The sequence below is a fragment of the Coenobita brevimanus genome, chromosome 14 (assembly GCF_032717465.1).
Source record: "Coenobita brevimanus isolate Jiangsu-jjx chromosome 14, ASM3271746v2, whole genome shotgun sequence".
Classification (NCBI taxonomy): domain Eukaryota; kingdom Metazoa; phylum Arthropoda; class Malacostraca; order Decapoda; family Coenobitidae; genus Coenobita; species Coenobita brevimanus.
This window is the reverse complement of record NC_136967.1, coordinates 447,501-462,500: the sequence shown is the minus strand read 5'-3', so window position 1 is coordinate 462,500 and position 15,000 is coordinate 447,501. Positions and strand designations below refer to the sequence as shown.

General features: G+C 42.2%; 1 protein-coding gene across 1 annotated transcript in view; it reads right to left on the bottom strand.

The window, feature by feature from the left end:
• The window catches only part of LOC145417603 (uncharacterized), a 95,035-nt gene that overhangs the window by 68,578 nt on the left and 11,457 nt on the right, over positions 1-15,000 (bottom strand). Inside the window, exons 3-9 of the mRNA XM_080286304.1 lie at positions 11,639-11,713; positions 8,961-9,035; positions 7,265-7,342; positions 6,169-6,243; positions 5,542-5,607; positions 5,029-5,097; positions 735-809 (exon numbers count right to left, since the gene is read on the bottom strand). Coding sequence (XP_080142430.1) covers positions 735-809; positions 5,029-5,097; positions 5,542-5,607; positions 6,169-6,243; positions 7,265-7,342; positions 8,961-9,035; positions 11,639-11,713 — 513 coding nt within the window. The remainder of the gene's footprint in view (positions 1-734; positions 810-5,028; positions 5,098-5,541; positions 5,608-6,168; positions 6,244-7,264; positions 7,343-8,960; positions 9,036-11,638; positions 11,714-15,000) is intronic.

The window sequence follows — 15,000 nt, the reverse complement described above, 5'->3', positions numbered from 1 at the left end:
AAGCATTATCGTGATTATGCAGCTAAACTAGTGTCGTCTCTTACCTGATTTTTCTCCCATTTTCTTTCTACCTATTTCTTTCATTTTCCCCTCTCTTCTTTTATTTGTGTGTGTGTGTGTGTGTGTGTGTGTGTGTGTGTGTGTGTGTGTGTGTGTGTGTGTGTGTGTGTGTGTGTGTGTGTGTGTGTGTGTGTGTGTGTGTGTGTGTGTGTGTGTGTGTGTGTGTGTGTGTGTGTGTGTGTCTGTCTGTCTGTCTGTCTGTCTGTCTCTGTTTATGTATGTCTGTTCTAACTATCCACTACTCTGTCTACCCCGCCGTCATCTTCCTCATTTGGCGTCCACTTTCCCCACATTCCACTCCATAGCTACTCCGTCCACCCAGCCACCACCCAGATTACTCAATCCACTTCCTCTCAGCCTCATCCACTCATCCATTACCTCACCACATACTCTGTCCACTCGAGTAACACCTCTTCTATATCTCATCCACTTAGTTCCTACCTCCTACATTGGGCTACCACTTTCCTCTTACATTATCCACTTCCTCACTAGTTCTCTCACTCATTCACCCCCCCTCGCCACTCCGTCCACCTTACCACATCCTCTCCACATACCCTCATCCACCACGTCCTCCTTACCACCTCTATTTTCCCACATACTCCCTTCACCTCCACCCAACCACCACCACTCCACATACTCCCTCCACCTCCACAGTCTCCCTCCACCATACTCACAGCGTTCTGACCCTCTCGATGCCCTTGAAGGCCTCTGGGTGTAGCTCCTTCAGCTTCATGTTGCCCTTCAGACTCCTGTAGAAGGCAGAGAAAGATGGGGTTACTATAGGCTTGTCACTTTAACTTGGCTTAAAATTAACACCACTCCATCCTGTTTCCTGAGGTATAACACGCACACACACACACACACACACACACACACACACACACACACACACACACACACACACACACACACACACACACACACACACACAGCCCTAACCAAACCATAAAAAAATAGAGCTTTGAAATCCTCTCATGGAAAATAATGGAAAGAGCATCAAAAAAGAGAAAAAAATCAACCCACGTCAATATATATAAAAAAATCCCCTTTAGAGTTCCCTGTTTTTTTTTTTCGTTGTCACCACAGATACATGTAAAAAAAATCAATGAGAAAAAAAAAATCACTACGAACCAAAAAAAAAAAAAAAAAAAAAAAAAAAAAAACACCACGAAAAAATCCCATTATAAAAAAAGTGAAACGTGTCCATAATTACTTTTAAAAAATTGTCAGTCTAGAACGAAAAAAAATATCAGCCCGCTCTATGAAAGAAAAAAAAAATCCATGAACAATATTGGAACGATTGATTTAAGTGAGCCATTAATCGCCCTCTGATCTAATTATGACTAAAAAAAAAAAAAAACAAGAAATGAAAAAAGCAAGAAAAGAAAAATGAAAAACCTAGGTCAGGGTCACTGTTTAAGGTCATGATTTTAAGGGAAAGGGCTTTATTTATTTATCTATTTATTTATTCACTTGAATATTAAACGCCTGGTGGTCTAGTGGGTTAAGGCGCTTCAGACTGATTTATTGGGATTTATTGCTCAGTGCTACTCAGGGATGCGAGACCGGTCGCCTTCACCTTAAATGTCTGGAATGAGTAGTCTAGGACCCCTACACTCCTGATTGGGCAAAAGAGGACTGGATGATGATGATGATGGTGGTGGTGGTGGTGGTGATGAAGGTGATGATGATGATGATGATGATGATGATGATGTAATTACGTTTATTGTGGTGTTTAGCTGGGATGAGAATTAAAGGAATCTGACTAAGAATATATGATGGAAAGATAACTTGCATTACATATATATATATATATATATATATATATATATATATATATATATATATATATATATATATATATATATATATACATACATATATATATATATATATATATATATATATATATATATATATATATATATATATATATATATATATATATATATATATATACTGTATATATCTGGGCTGATACACACAGGAGATACAGGCAGACAGACAGAGAGAGAGAGAGAGACAGACAGACACATAGACAGATTGACAGAGAGACAGACAGACAGGCGCTACACATTTGTTTATAATATACTGACTCGTTGTGTTAAGCAGAGTGGAAGGAATTTAAGAGGGAAAGACAGAGAGGAGAGAGAGAAAGGAAGCGGAGGGGAGAGAGAGAGAGAGAGGGGAGAAGGAGGAAAAATGAGAGTGAGGCCAGTGGTGCGGGGAGAGAGAGAGAGAAAAAAAAAAGGCAGTAAAGCGAGGAAGGTAGAGAGAAAGGACGGTAAAATGAGGAAGAAGAAGGGGAGAGAGAGAGAGAGAGAGAGAGAGAGAGAGAGAGAGAGAGAGAGAGAGAGAGGTTGTGTGTGTGTGTGTGTGTGTGTGTGTGTGTGTGTGTGTGTGTGTGTGTGTGTTTTAAGGACTAGCAGGGTAGTGAAGCGAGACGGAGGAAGGAGGGGATTGAGAGGTAATGAAGTGAGGGGAAAGGTGAAAAGGTGTGAGAGAAGGGAGAGGGGGAGAGAGAGGGGGAGGGGAAGGGGGAGAGAGGGGGAGGGGAAGGGGGAGAGAGGGGGAGGGGAAGGGAAGGGGGAGGAAGGGGGAAGAAGAGGGAGAGAGTGCGATTAAATGAAGCAAGGGAGAAGAGGGAGAGAAGTGAGGAGAAAGAAAGAGAGAAAACAAAGAGAGAGGGGAAGGAAAGAGGGTGAGGGTGAGGGTGAGGGGGATAAGGAGGGAGGGAGGAGAGGTTGAGGGTGGGGTTAGGGTAAGGATGAGTGAAGGTAAGACTGAGTGTAATAGTAAGCCTGAGACTGAGGTGGGGGGATGGATGAAGACGTGAGAGGGAGAGGGGGGAGTAAGGGTGGTGGTGGGGGGGTCCAGGGCAGTGTCAGAGGGCCAAGGTAGTGCCAATTACTTCCCCTTCCCTGATAAATGACCTGACGTGACCTGCCAGTCGCTGGGGAGTCACCTGAAGTACCTGCGTCTTCACCTTTATCTCCACCTTATTTTTCCTTTTATTTTTTGAAGGTGGTAAATTTTTTTTTAAGGGGCCAAGATTATCGAAGACCATTTTTTTTTGGGGGGGGGTCCTGGCTATTGATGACTATTTATTTATTTTTTTTTTTGAAGGGATGAGAATTTTTGATGATTTATTTCCTTTTTTTATTATTGTTCTGACGGAGTCGAAAATTTTGGAGACTCATGTTAGTGATTCTATTCCTCTCTGTTCTTGATTTTTATTATTATATGAGAGAAATTCGAAAGCTTAAATAATGGATTAGTACAGGTGAGGTATATAGGCAGTGAAGGTAGAATATTGTGACCTAAGATGAAATTATTAATTATTATCATTATTATTATTATTATTATTATTATTATTATTATTATTACTATTACTACTACTACCACTACTACTACTACTACTACTACTACTACTATTATTATTATTATTATTATTATTATTTTTATCATTATTGTCATCATCATCGTTCTTTTCCCCACCTACACTCCGTATGAGAGAGTTATTGTGACACCAAGTTATCATTTCTATTTTCTCACTTACATACTGCGTAAAATAAACAGGAATAACAATAAAACTAAGGATGTGAGGTTGGACAGAAGGAAGGAATTAGGAGAGGACAGTGACAGCATGTGGTTTAATCCTATCTAAGTCTATCCTCTCTCTCTCTCTCTCTCTCTCTCTCTCTTTGGCTGGCTGTTTCCATCTTTATTTCTGTCAGCCTGTGTGTTTGTCTGTCACGACCTTTCTCCCACCCTTCCATCCCCTCCCCCTCCTCTCTCTCTCTCTCTCTCTCAGTTGATGGCAGGAACGTATTCTATTGGATGATTGGACGAGAGTGGGAGGGGAGGGGGGGGGTTGGAGGTCGAGTGTGGCAGCCTTCTCTCTCTCTCTCTCTCTCTCTCTCTCTCTCTCTCTCTCTCTCTCTCTCTCTCTTGTTCTCTGTTCTCTCGTTCTTTAGTATAACAGCTCTTTCTCCACTCGTTCTTATATTTTTCTCGTTCTTTCGTTCATTTGTTCGTCTGTTCTATCGTTCATTTAGCAACTAGTTTATTTTTTCCATACTCGTTCGTCTGTTTTCTTGATCTTCCGTTTATTTTTTCATTATTTTTCGTTCATTATTTTCTTCATTGTTTTCACCTGTTAATATATTTTCTTTCTTTCTTTCAACCAACCACTATAGTTTTTTCATCTTAACTTGGTCCAGATTTTCGTTTACTCGAGGCTTATTTCGCGCTGCTCTGTAATGGAAAGGACAGTGCTACGGCTCTACATCCTTTTTATAGAACTTCTTCGTGACTAGCAACGTATTCCAGTGTTAATCCATTTCAGCAACTCAGCATTCAAAGTAGAGATGGAAATTTTAGGCCAAGTTAAGGTGAAAGGGAGGACAGTTCATTTGTTTTCGTGTTCTCTTGTTCTCTCACTTGATCATCTGTTCTCAGTGTCACTCCATCTTCTACCCTTACTAAGCTTCTGTACTCTTTTCACTCTAACTTGGCCTAAAATTGCCATCTTTCCATCTTGAATGTTGAGCTTTAACAAGACAGTGAACATTACGTTATGGCGCTAGTTACGAAGAAGTGCCGTGGAAAGGATGTAGGGCCACAGTATTTTCCTTTTCTGCCCTGGAGCTACGTGAAATAAGCTGCAAGAGGATGAAAATCTGGGCCAGGTTAAGGTGAAAGGAGTATACAGTTTAATAATTTGGAAGAGCCTGGGTTCTAATTTACGTAAAACTGACAGGAATGTGGGCTAAATGTTCTATAATTGACGTTTTTGTGGCTATAACCTCTACACTGATCGGCATTTGGGTTAAAACTCCTATAATCAGCACTACACCAGGCTCTAACCTCTATAATTTCCAGGATTTACTCTATAGTTCGTATAATTGGCTCGTATAAATTCTGGGCTTATGACTTTAAAAATTTAGTTGGATTTTTGGTACTTACAGCTTCCCAATGGCGGACCCAGCAAAGGCCTCCTTGTCCACCTTCTCGATTCTGTTGTAGTTGAGGGACCTGCAAGCGGGAGATGTAGAAAATATCGTCAGTTTTAAGTATGCTTATATATCGTCAATTTTAAGTGTATCGTCAGCTTTAATTATCTTTGTATATCGTCACTTTTAAGTATCCTTGTATATCGTCAATTTTAAGTGTTCTTGTATATCGTCAACTTTAAGTGTATCGTCAGTTTTAAGTATACCTATATATCGTCAATTTTAAGTATCCTTGTATATCGTCAATTTTAAGTGTATCGTCAATTTTAAGCAATCTTTTCTAGCCTAACTCAGCCTAACCTAACCTAACCTAACCTAGCAGCGTAAATATGACTTGTTGATCAATAAGGGTTTGTGTGTGTGTGTATGTATGTATGTATCAATATGTTAGTCAACCTATCTATACACCCATCCATCCATGTATATATGTATCTATTTCTATCTATCCATCTATCTATCTACTCACAGCTCTTCCACCCTGACGACGAAGGCTCCAGTATGCACTCTTTTGATTCTGTTGTTGTCCAGTTCGCTGTGGAGAGAGAAAGAGATGGAGTGTCAGGATGAGGTGGATAGGAACAAAAGATTACAGGCAAAGCAGCGCAAATTCATCAAGTTTTCGCTAAGTCAGCTAATCGTGACGTCACTAATTTTCGTACAATTCCCTCCCTCCTCTTTTTTTATATAGTCACTGCATTTCCAAACTTGTCAAAATTTCATATATTCGGTAACTTTTCATACAATCGTCTAATCTTCACACAATTCTCATTTTTTTTATATAAATTTGTCAACTTTTTATTCATTTATCTGCAGTATATATAATTCTCTACTGTCCATACAATTATCGCTTTCACACAATCATCAGCGTTTCAAACACTCGCTAGTCTTTCACACAATCGCCAGTCTTTCACACACTCGTCAGTCTTTCGCACAATCGTCAGTCTTTCGCACAATCGCCAGTCTTTCGCACAATTGTCAGCCTTTTACACAATCGCCAGTCTTTCGCACAATCGTCAGCCTTTCGCACAATCGTCAGCCTTTCGCACAAACGTCAGTCATTCGCACAATCGCCAATTTTTCTACAATTACTTACATCATGTGGAAGATGTCGCTTGAACCCGCCATCTTCATCGTTGGTATAATCTGTAGCCCTGAGCTGGAGATACGTCTGTTGAGGGAAAAAACATAGAAATTATTATCCTTCTTCCCTCTCTCCTTCCTTGTCTTCCTCCTCTTTCTCCTCCTGCCCCTCCTCCTCTTCCTCTTTCTCCTCGTCCTCCTCCCCCTCCTGCTCCCACACCCCTTCTTTCTACTACTCCCCTTTCTTCCTCTTCTTCCTCATCCCCTTATATCCTCTTGTTTTTCATTCTTCTCCATTTTTCTTCTTATTCCTCTTCACCATCATCATCATCATCATCATCATCATCTTCTTCTTCTTCCATCTCCTCCTCCTCCTTCCCAAGCCACTCAACATCTCAAAAACTCATCTCTTCCAATCCCCTCATTTCAAACTCCCCCAATGAGCTTTCCGAAGGCTTAATGGAGTAAGAAATGACCCTTAACTACCCTTGCCCTATTACCAACTCATTTGCGATGGTTTTAAGACAATTTGTAGCGATTGACGTAGATGGCGAGAGGGAGACCGAGGATGAGGTGGAGGGACGGGGAAGAGATTTATATAAACAGTACTTGCGTGAGGTGGCAGGAAAGAGGGAAGGAGGAGACCGAGGAAGAAATGCAGGGATAGGATGGATAGATGTTTCAGTGAGGGAGCTGTGAGTTGAAGGGAAGGCAGTGTTATGGCAGAGAAGAGGGTGACAGGGAGGCGATTTGTTTGTGGACACCCCTTGTATTATTAAGGCTCATGTTTATTATAATTACACGTTAGATACCTACATACATTATTACCCTGTTCTAAAGTTTAACAATATGGGGCTGAAATAAGCTGTAGGGGTAGGTGAGGGAGGGGGAGAATGGAGTGTAGGGGGACTAGTAATGAGCAATAATTGGAGCAGAAATTACTATACAATTACTATACAGCATAAACGGGGACAGTTATCCGTATGGGAAAGGTATCCATGCGTTTTAAATATTGATGATAATTGGTGCACAAATCATTGGGCATTGTTAAAGTCTCCCCCTCCCCCCCCCTCTCTCTCTCTCTCTCTCTCTCTCTCTCTCTAACTCACATGCTGGTCAGGTTGGTGTTGTCCTCATTGACGGTAAGGTTTGGCATGGACCTGAGCTGGGGGGCCATGTGGATGTAGCTGTGGAAGAAAGACAAAATACATTACCTCTTAGATGTGTTGTACCACTATATCCTATACTCTGTGCACTTCAGCTGGGCGAGAAATTGCCATCTCTTCATCTTGAATGCCGGGATAAAGATTAACACTAGAATATGGTGCTAGTCATGAAGAAGAGCTGTGGTATCCTCGTTTTTGACCATTGAGCTACGGGGAAAAGAGGGCAAAAGGACGAAAATCTCTGCCAAGTTAATGTGAACGAACTATGAGGCAAAATAATGATCGTAAGGCACTGACGACTGGGCGAACACAGAAAAGGAAGAGCCGATCCCACTTCATCTTCTTCATGGCGTAGGGATCAGAGGCTAGGCTACCATATTACAGTACATTTAACAGTAGACGACCAGCCTATTTCCCCCTGTGACATTAAGTGACTGGAAATTCTCTGGTAATATTAAGTCAGTATGCTTAGTGGGGCCTAATGTACTTATATCCTTGTTATTCCTGACTGCTGAGTGATTACAAACATACATACAGAACAATTATTTTTATAGAACATCAAAATTGCCCACCATCATCATTACTGAACATAAACATTGCTGAACATCTTTATTAGAGAACAAATGTTAACTACAGAACAACTTAAAGGAACATGTTATGCAAGGCTTGATTTATTAATGTCCCACTTACACCAGACAGGTGATTGAGTAATTACTCCTGATTACACGGATAATTGCTTAATGCATTTAATTAAGATGCCCCATAAGGAATGATTACCCAGGCAATATCTAATCAGTCGACCCAAATTAGGCCACCCAGAGAGAGGAAGATTGTGAGGGGTTTAGACACGCAATCAGCTTACAGGTGTGGCCACGTATGTTTGTTTACATTAGCTTTAAGGTCTATGTGCTTTTGTTTATGTTTGGTAAGGAGACCATGTGTGTTTGCTTTTAGTCTGAATCCTTACTCTCGGTGCTGGAGAGCGATGCCTTCATGAGATCACACTAATACAACCACAAGCTTCCACTGCCTGGTTATATAAACGTCCCTTAGCTGTATCCCTGTCTCCCCAAAATAGGATGGTGTACCGATATGAGGCATTTTAAGTCTACAGACCACTGGATTCGCATTTCTGATGACCCCGGGGGCCACAAAAACAACAATAAAGAAATTTCTTCAATTTGACAACGTATTATTTTTGTTCTTCCTATGTCCACATTAACACAGTAAACTTCGACGAGACTATCGATCTGAAGGAGTTAAATATAGCATTTATTTACTTCTTCACGGTAAAAAAAAAAATTTCCCCAATCCACAGTAAAATCGTCCAGGGGTTGCAATAATAAATCAATAGAATACGTCACCGGAATGAAGAGGATTGATTTAACAAGGGACCACGTGCGTTTGTTTACATTTGATGCGGGTCCACGTGTGTTTGTTTACATTTGATGTGGGTCCACGTGTGTTTGTTTACATTTGATGCGGGACCACGTGCGTTTGTTTACATTTGATGCGGCGACCACGCGCGTTTACGTACAATAAGTGCGGGGGCTACGCGCGCACGTGCTTTTGTGTGTGTGTGTGTGTGTGTGTGTGTGTGTGTGTGTGTGTGTGTGTGTGTGTGTGTGAGGATACTTACATGGATCTTAGGTGAGAGAGTCCCTTAAACGCCCCCGCCTCAATCGTCTGCAGCTTCTCCACATTCTCCAGGACGCTGTAAAACAACACGGAATTAACGTCCACATCACAATTACACAACCTGGAAATAAGCCTACAAATCTCCTCAACCCACTCATGGTTGGCAGAACTCTAGCATCCTATCCCAGCTTACACCAGACGATTTTCTTCACCTTAGGGTGAGTACAGAAGGCTAGGAGTGTTAATACCTTCACCACATACGCTCTCGTGGTCGCAACTACTCCACGTGTTCTATTCCAGCTAAAGCCAGACGATTTTATTCAGCTGACGAAAGTTGCAGTAGCAGGACTGTGATATTATTATTATTATTATTATTATCATCATTATTATTATCACTATTATTATTATTATTATTATTATTATTATTATTATTATCTAACACATTACAGCCACATCACAAGACCAATATAACCATCCACCGTGTCTCTCCCATCTTGACCTTACATCTTGAGAAACACAGAAGAAAAAGGCGTTGGAGGAAAAAAGGTTAGGTAATCCACTCTCCTTGTCAATCTCCTACCAGTGAAACCTCTCAATAGCCTTCTCTCTCTCTCTCTCTCTCTCTCTCTCTCTCTCTCTCTCCCTTTCTCTCTACCGGTATCGATCTATCTATCTATTCATCCATCCATCCATCCATCTATCCAGCTATCAGTCTATCTACCTACCTATCTACCTTCCTATCTATCTATCTCTCGATCTATCTAATTTCTTTCTTTTTCGTTACAGCGGCAGGCACTCCGACCGGGGCATTCTAACCACTATGCCACCCCAAAATAAATCCACCCAGCCCCTTCCCGCCCCGGTCACGAACCAGAACACGGCCATTTATTTCGCCTTAATAGTGTGTGTGTGTGTGTGTGTGTGTGTGTGTGTGTGTGTGTGTGTGTGTGTGTGTGTGTGTGTGTGTGTGTGTGTGTGTGTGTGTGTGTGTGTGTGTGTGTGTGTGTGTGTGTGTGTGTGTGTGTGTGTGTGTGTGTGTGTGTGTGTGTGTGTGTGTGTGTGTGTGTGTGTGTGTGTGTGTGTGTGTGTGTGTGTGTGTGTGTGTGTGTGTGTGTGTGTGTGTGTGTGTGTGTGTGTGTGTGTGTGTGTGTGTGTGTGTGTGTGTGTGTGTGTGTGTGTGTGTGTGTGTGTGTGTGTGTGTGTGTGTGTGTGTGTGTGTGTGTGTGTGTGTGTGTGTGTGTGTGTGTGTGTGTGTGTGTGTGTGTGTGTGTGTGTGTGTGTGTGTGTGTGTGTGTGTGTGTGTGTGTGTGTGTGTGTGTGTGTGTGTGTGTGTGTGTGTGTGTGTGTGTGTGTGTGTGTGTGTGTGTGTGTGTGTGTGTGTGTGTGTGTGTGTGTGTGTGTGTGTGTGTGTGTGTGTGTGTGTGTGTGTGTGTGTGTGTGTGTGTGTGTGTGTGTGTGTGTGTGTGTGTGTGTGTGTGTGTGTGTGTGTGTGTGTGTGTGTGTGTGTGTGTGTGTGTGTGTGTGTGTGTGTGTGTGTGTGTGTGTGTGTGTGTGTGTGTGTGTGTGTGTAGTGTGGTCTGGTTTGGTGTGGTGGAGTGGAGGAGGGTTTAAGCGAGGGGAGGAGGGGAGAAGAGGTGAGGGGGAAGGAGTAACGTGGAAGAGAGGGGAGAGGAGAAGAAGTGGAGAGGGGAGAGAGGGAAGGGGAAGGGAGGAAAGGGGAGCGTCAAGAGGGAAGAGGGCTAAAAGGAGAGGAGGGGCCGTAAATCCTAAAACATTTTGCAAAATCAAGTTGGGGAGTTTAGGAGAAATACAGTAAACGTTTGTCTGAACAGAAACGTTTGTCTGTGGCCGTAGTAAAAGTCTGTCAGTGTCTGCAGTGAACGTTTATGTGTCTGTATCTGTAGTGAACGTTTGTGTGTGTATCTGTGGTGAACGTTTATGTGTGTCTGTCGTAAAAGTCTGTCTGTCTGTCTTTAGTGAACGTTTGTCTGTCTGTGGGTCGCTCTTGGTGGCTCTGGATATATCGTTACACCTCCTACATTGAGATTTATTCTATACATAACGTGTCAATATCCTCTTATGTGGAACTGATGTGAATTATATCGATATTAAGACAATATATAATAATAGGAGGTTAATGGTGACAGTATTAACACTCTCAGGCTCCAGGGACTCACATCTGAATGGAATTGTCTGGCGCTGGCTGGATTAGAGTGACAGAGTTGTTCCTACCATGACAGGGGCAAAAGGCTTCACTACGTCGACGGTTTCGTAAAATTTTTAATAATACTTCCACCAGAGAATTAAGAGGCAGAGAAACAGATAGATTAATACATAACAAATTAAATGAAACAATTAACGTGAAAATAACAAGTGCTAATTATCCCTGAGTGTCTATCATGAATAAAAATCATCATCATCATCATCATCATCATCATCATCATTATCATCATCACCATCATCATCACCAGCACCATCATCACCATCATCATGCCTTCCCCTTTTTCCCATCAAGCTAAATGCCTAGTGAAATGGGCCAGATATTCATTCACTCACCATCCAAGCTTCGGGAATCCTGCCTCCACCTCTCAAAAATATAGAAACGAAAGAAAATAAAGGTAAAAATAGACAGGCAACACACTAAATAATTTAATAAAAAACAACATAAAAGGTACTTACATATCCTTGAGTGTGTTTCTGTAGCGGGTGAATGAGTCGTTGCGAAGAGTTGTAAGGCCCACGTTGGTAAGGGTGCTGTGGGGTAGATGAGACAGGCGTAGATTAGATTAGATTAGGTTAGGTTAGGGTAGGGTAGGGTAGAGTAGGGTAAAGCAGGGTAGTGTAGGGTAGGGTAAAGTAGGGTAGGGTAGGTTGGGTTGGGTTAGGTAAAAATTTTCCGTAATAATTATGTAATATCGTCAAGCACTGCACTGGTATATCATAATGCAATAATACTAAGTGTATTGGTTATCGTATTACAGTAATAAGTAATACCAATTTACAGTAGTTCATTTATACTGGTAGTCTTATTTTTTGTATTATCACTAACATTACGTAATTAAATGTTCCATATCCTCCATCACTTAAGCCTCCTTTTATACGCTATTATCTCTCACTCTCTCTCTCACACGCACACGCACACGCACACGCACACACACACACACACACACACACACACACACAATTATCGTACATCCGTTCTCATGTCACTCTCCCCTCTCTCTCCCATACAATTGTACCCCTATATCCGTTCACAATTCATTCCCCTCTTCCCTCCTCCTCTCCTACCCTGTCCCTCCTCCCCTTCTCTCTCCCTCCTTCCCTTCTTCCATTTCGCTCTTCCCTCTCCCCTCCTTCCTTCCTCCTCTTCCTGTTTTTCCACTCTCCCCTTCTCTCACCATCACTTCTTGCTTTCCTGTTTCCCTTTTTTCTTTAGGTTCGGTAAGCTTTGTCTCTGGTGGTGGTCGAGTGGTTAAGGAAGTCGTCTTCTGTTCGGAAGGAGTCGAGTTCAATCCCAGCTAAGGCAGGGAACAGTTTGATGACTTAAATTTCGTTAAGACTGACTTTTTTGAACTTCCACAAGACCCACCGAAATATTATAAAAACATCTCCGTTAATACCACAACACCAGCTCTGCATGAGACAGCCTGGACATGTATTCAATATGGACGGTTAGTTTTAGCGCCAAAGAGGTGACATAAGAAAATAGTTAAACTCCTGCTGTCTTTACTTTCTATGTCGTCCTATGTATAATACTCCTGTTGCTTTTTTTGCTCTTTCCCTCCACCTCCGTTTCTCTCTTCCGCTTCCTCCTCCCGCTTTTGCTCCAAATCTTCTCTCCTTTCCTTTCCGGAACCTCTACCAACTTCCTCCCCCATTCTCTCCCGTCCTCCCTTTCCTTCCCTCCCTCCCCCTTCCCCTCTTTTCACCTTTTCCCTCCTTCCTTTCCAAGTACCTCCCCCTATTCCCCCTCCCTCTCCTTCCTTGTTGCTCCCCCTCCTCCTCTCTTTTCACTCCCATCCTTTCCAGGTAACTCTCCCTCCCTTCCTCCCTACCCCTCGCCCTCTTTTCAACTTGCCTCCCTTCCTTTCCCAGTACCTGTACCTACTCCTCCCTCTCCCTTCCCACCCTGCCCTCTCTCCCTCCCTCCCTCCTTCCCGCTTCCCTCCCATCACCCGTCACATCTCATCGGCCTCAAATGATGGACGAGGTGTGCGATAGTGAAGCCATTTTAGCCCTGGGAATACTTTTGGGTGCGGTTCGGGGTGAGTGATGACCGAGGGAGCCGCCGCTGTTGCCGCTTCCCACCACCAGAGGGTCGGAGGGGACGATTCCACTCCCCGCCGATAGAGGGCACTGATTTTACTTCCTTTTCAGGCCAGTTTTCTAATCTTTGCCTTGTATATTTTTCATTTTCCCTCCTATTTTTCCCATTTACATGCTTTTTTTCAATTTCCCCTTGTTTTTTCCTTTTCATTTCCATTTTTCACCGCTAGAGGCCCAGAAGGGATATTTGAACTTCCCACCATTAGAGGGCAGTGATTTTCCCGCCTTTTCCCGCCATTTTTTCGTTTTCTCCTCGGCTTTTTCCAATTTTCCTTCTTTATTTCAGTTTTTGCCTTCCATTTTCCCTTCCGTTTTTCTATTTCCCTGTCCATTTTTCCATTTTCCTTCCCATTTTTTACCGCTATAGTGTTCCTCCTCGTAACATAGGGTTTGGGTGGAGTCACCCCCTCCCTACACTATTGCCATGTTTCCTAACCCTACGATGTATAACGCCTGTGGTTTGTGTAGTAGGAATGATACATAAACATAACTCATACTAATATAACTGTAATGAAAGTGCTGACATGTATCAAGGAAGAATAAAACTATTCTGCATACTATATTATACGATAATAGAGAAACGTGGCATAAAAATTTGGCAGTGTTGCTCTAAAAATATTCTAATTATTATTTACTTCCCCAACACTTCTAACATTGCTAATTAATTTAGCAAGTATAATTGCAAGAAAATTTGAAGGGATAAAAGTGGGAAGAGGCGATCCTTTCATAATTAAAATAAATATATCAAACAGCTCTGGGGTGGCAGCACTCACGCGACACGTGTTTGTGTGTACGCTGTGGGAGGTCACCAACCCCCTACAGGATTTAGGCCTATTGGGGAAACCTCTATAAAAAAAACGCGCCGTGACTTTTACCTCAAGGGTGGTGCGGAAATAAAGTCAAAATTATAATCCATACATAAAAATGGAAGTAAAAAACCATGGATGACACATAACAAAATCTAGCGAGAGAGAGAGAGAGAGAGAGAGAGAGAGAGAGAGAGAGAGAGAGAGAGAGAGAGAGAAATAATAATAATAATAATAATAATAATAAAACTTTATTTCCACTAAACAGTGGGTATTCTTATACATTATACAGTAGTACAGCATACAGTATGAAAGTTCTATACACAATATAATACAAGTTGATACATATGGTGGAGAATAGTGACAGAGAGGTAAATGGTTTAAAAGGTGTGGGGACACTTAGGTTAAAAATAGATCAATTAAGGGATTTAGGAACGAAGGCAGTGGGAAGGATTAAGACAGATGGGATTGTAAGATTAGGGAGTTTGAGCAATAGGGTAGAATGTATGCTCTCAATAAAAGTATAGCAATTATCAACGGCTAATTATTATACAGGTGTTGATGGTGGGGGTCTATATTTATAGGAGGTGTTGGTGGTGGAGGTATAGCGGGTGTTGTTGATGGGGGTGTTGTTGGGGGTAGGGGTATAGGGGGTGTTGGTGGCAGGGGTATAGGGGGTATTAGAAAAACGGAGATCACAAGAGGGAAACAGTGTCAAGGTCATCGCTGATGGAGAGGTCAGCTCGGAAACGTGGCAACAGTGCAGGGAGGGGGTGACTCCACCAAAACCCTACGTTTCGATCTGTCAGACTATAGAAGGCAGGAGAGTTCGTTTCCACCTCCCACCGCTAGAGGGCCATAAATATACTTCCATTTTCTACCGTCAGAGGGCTTTGATGGGCATCATTA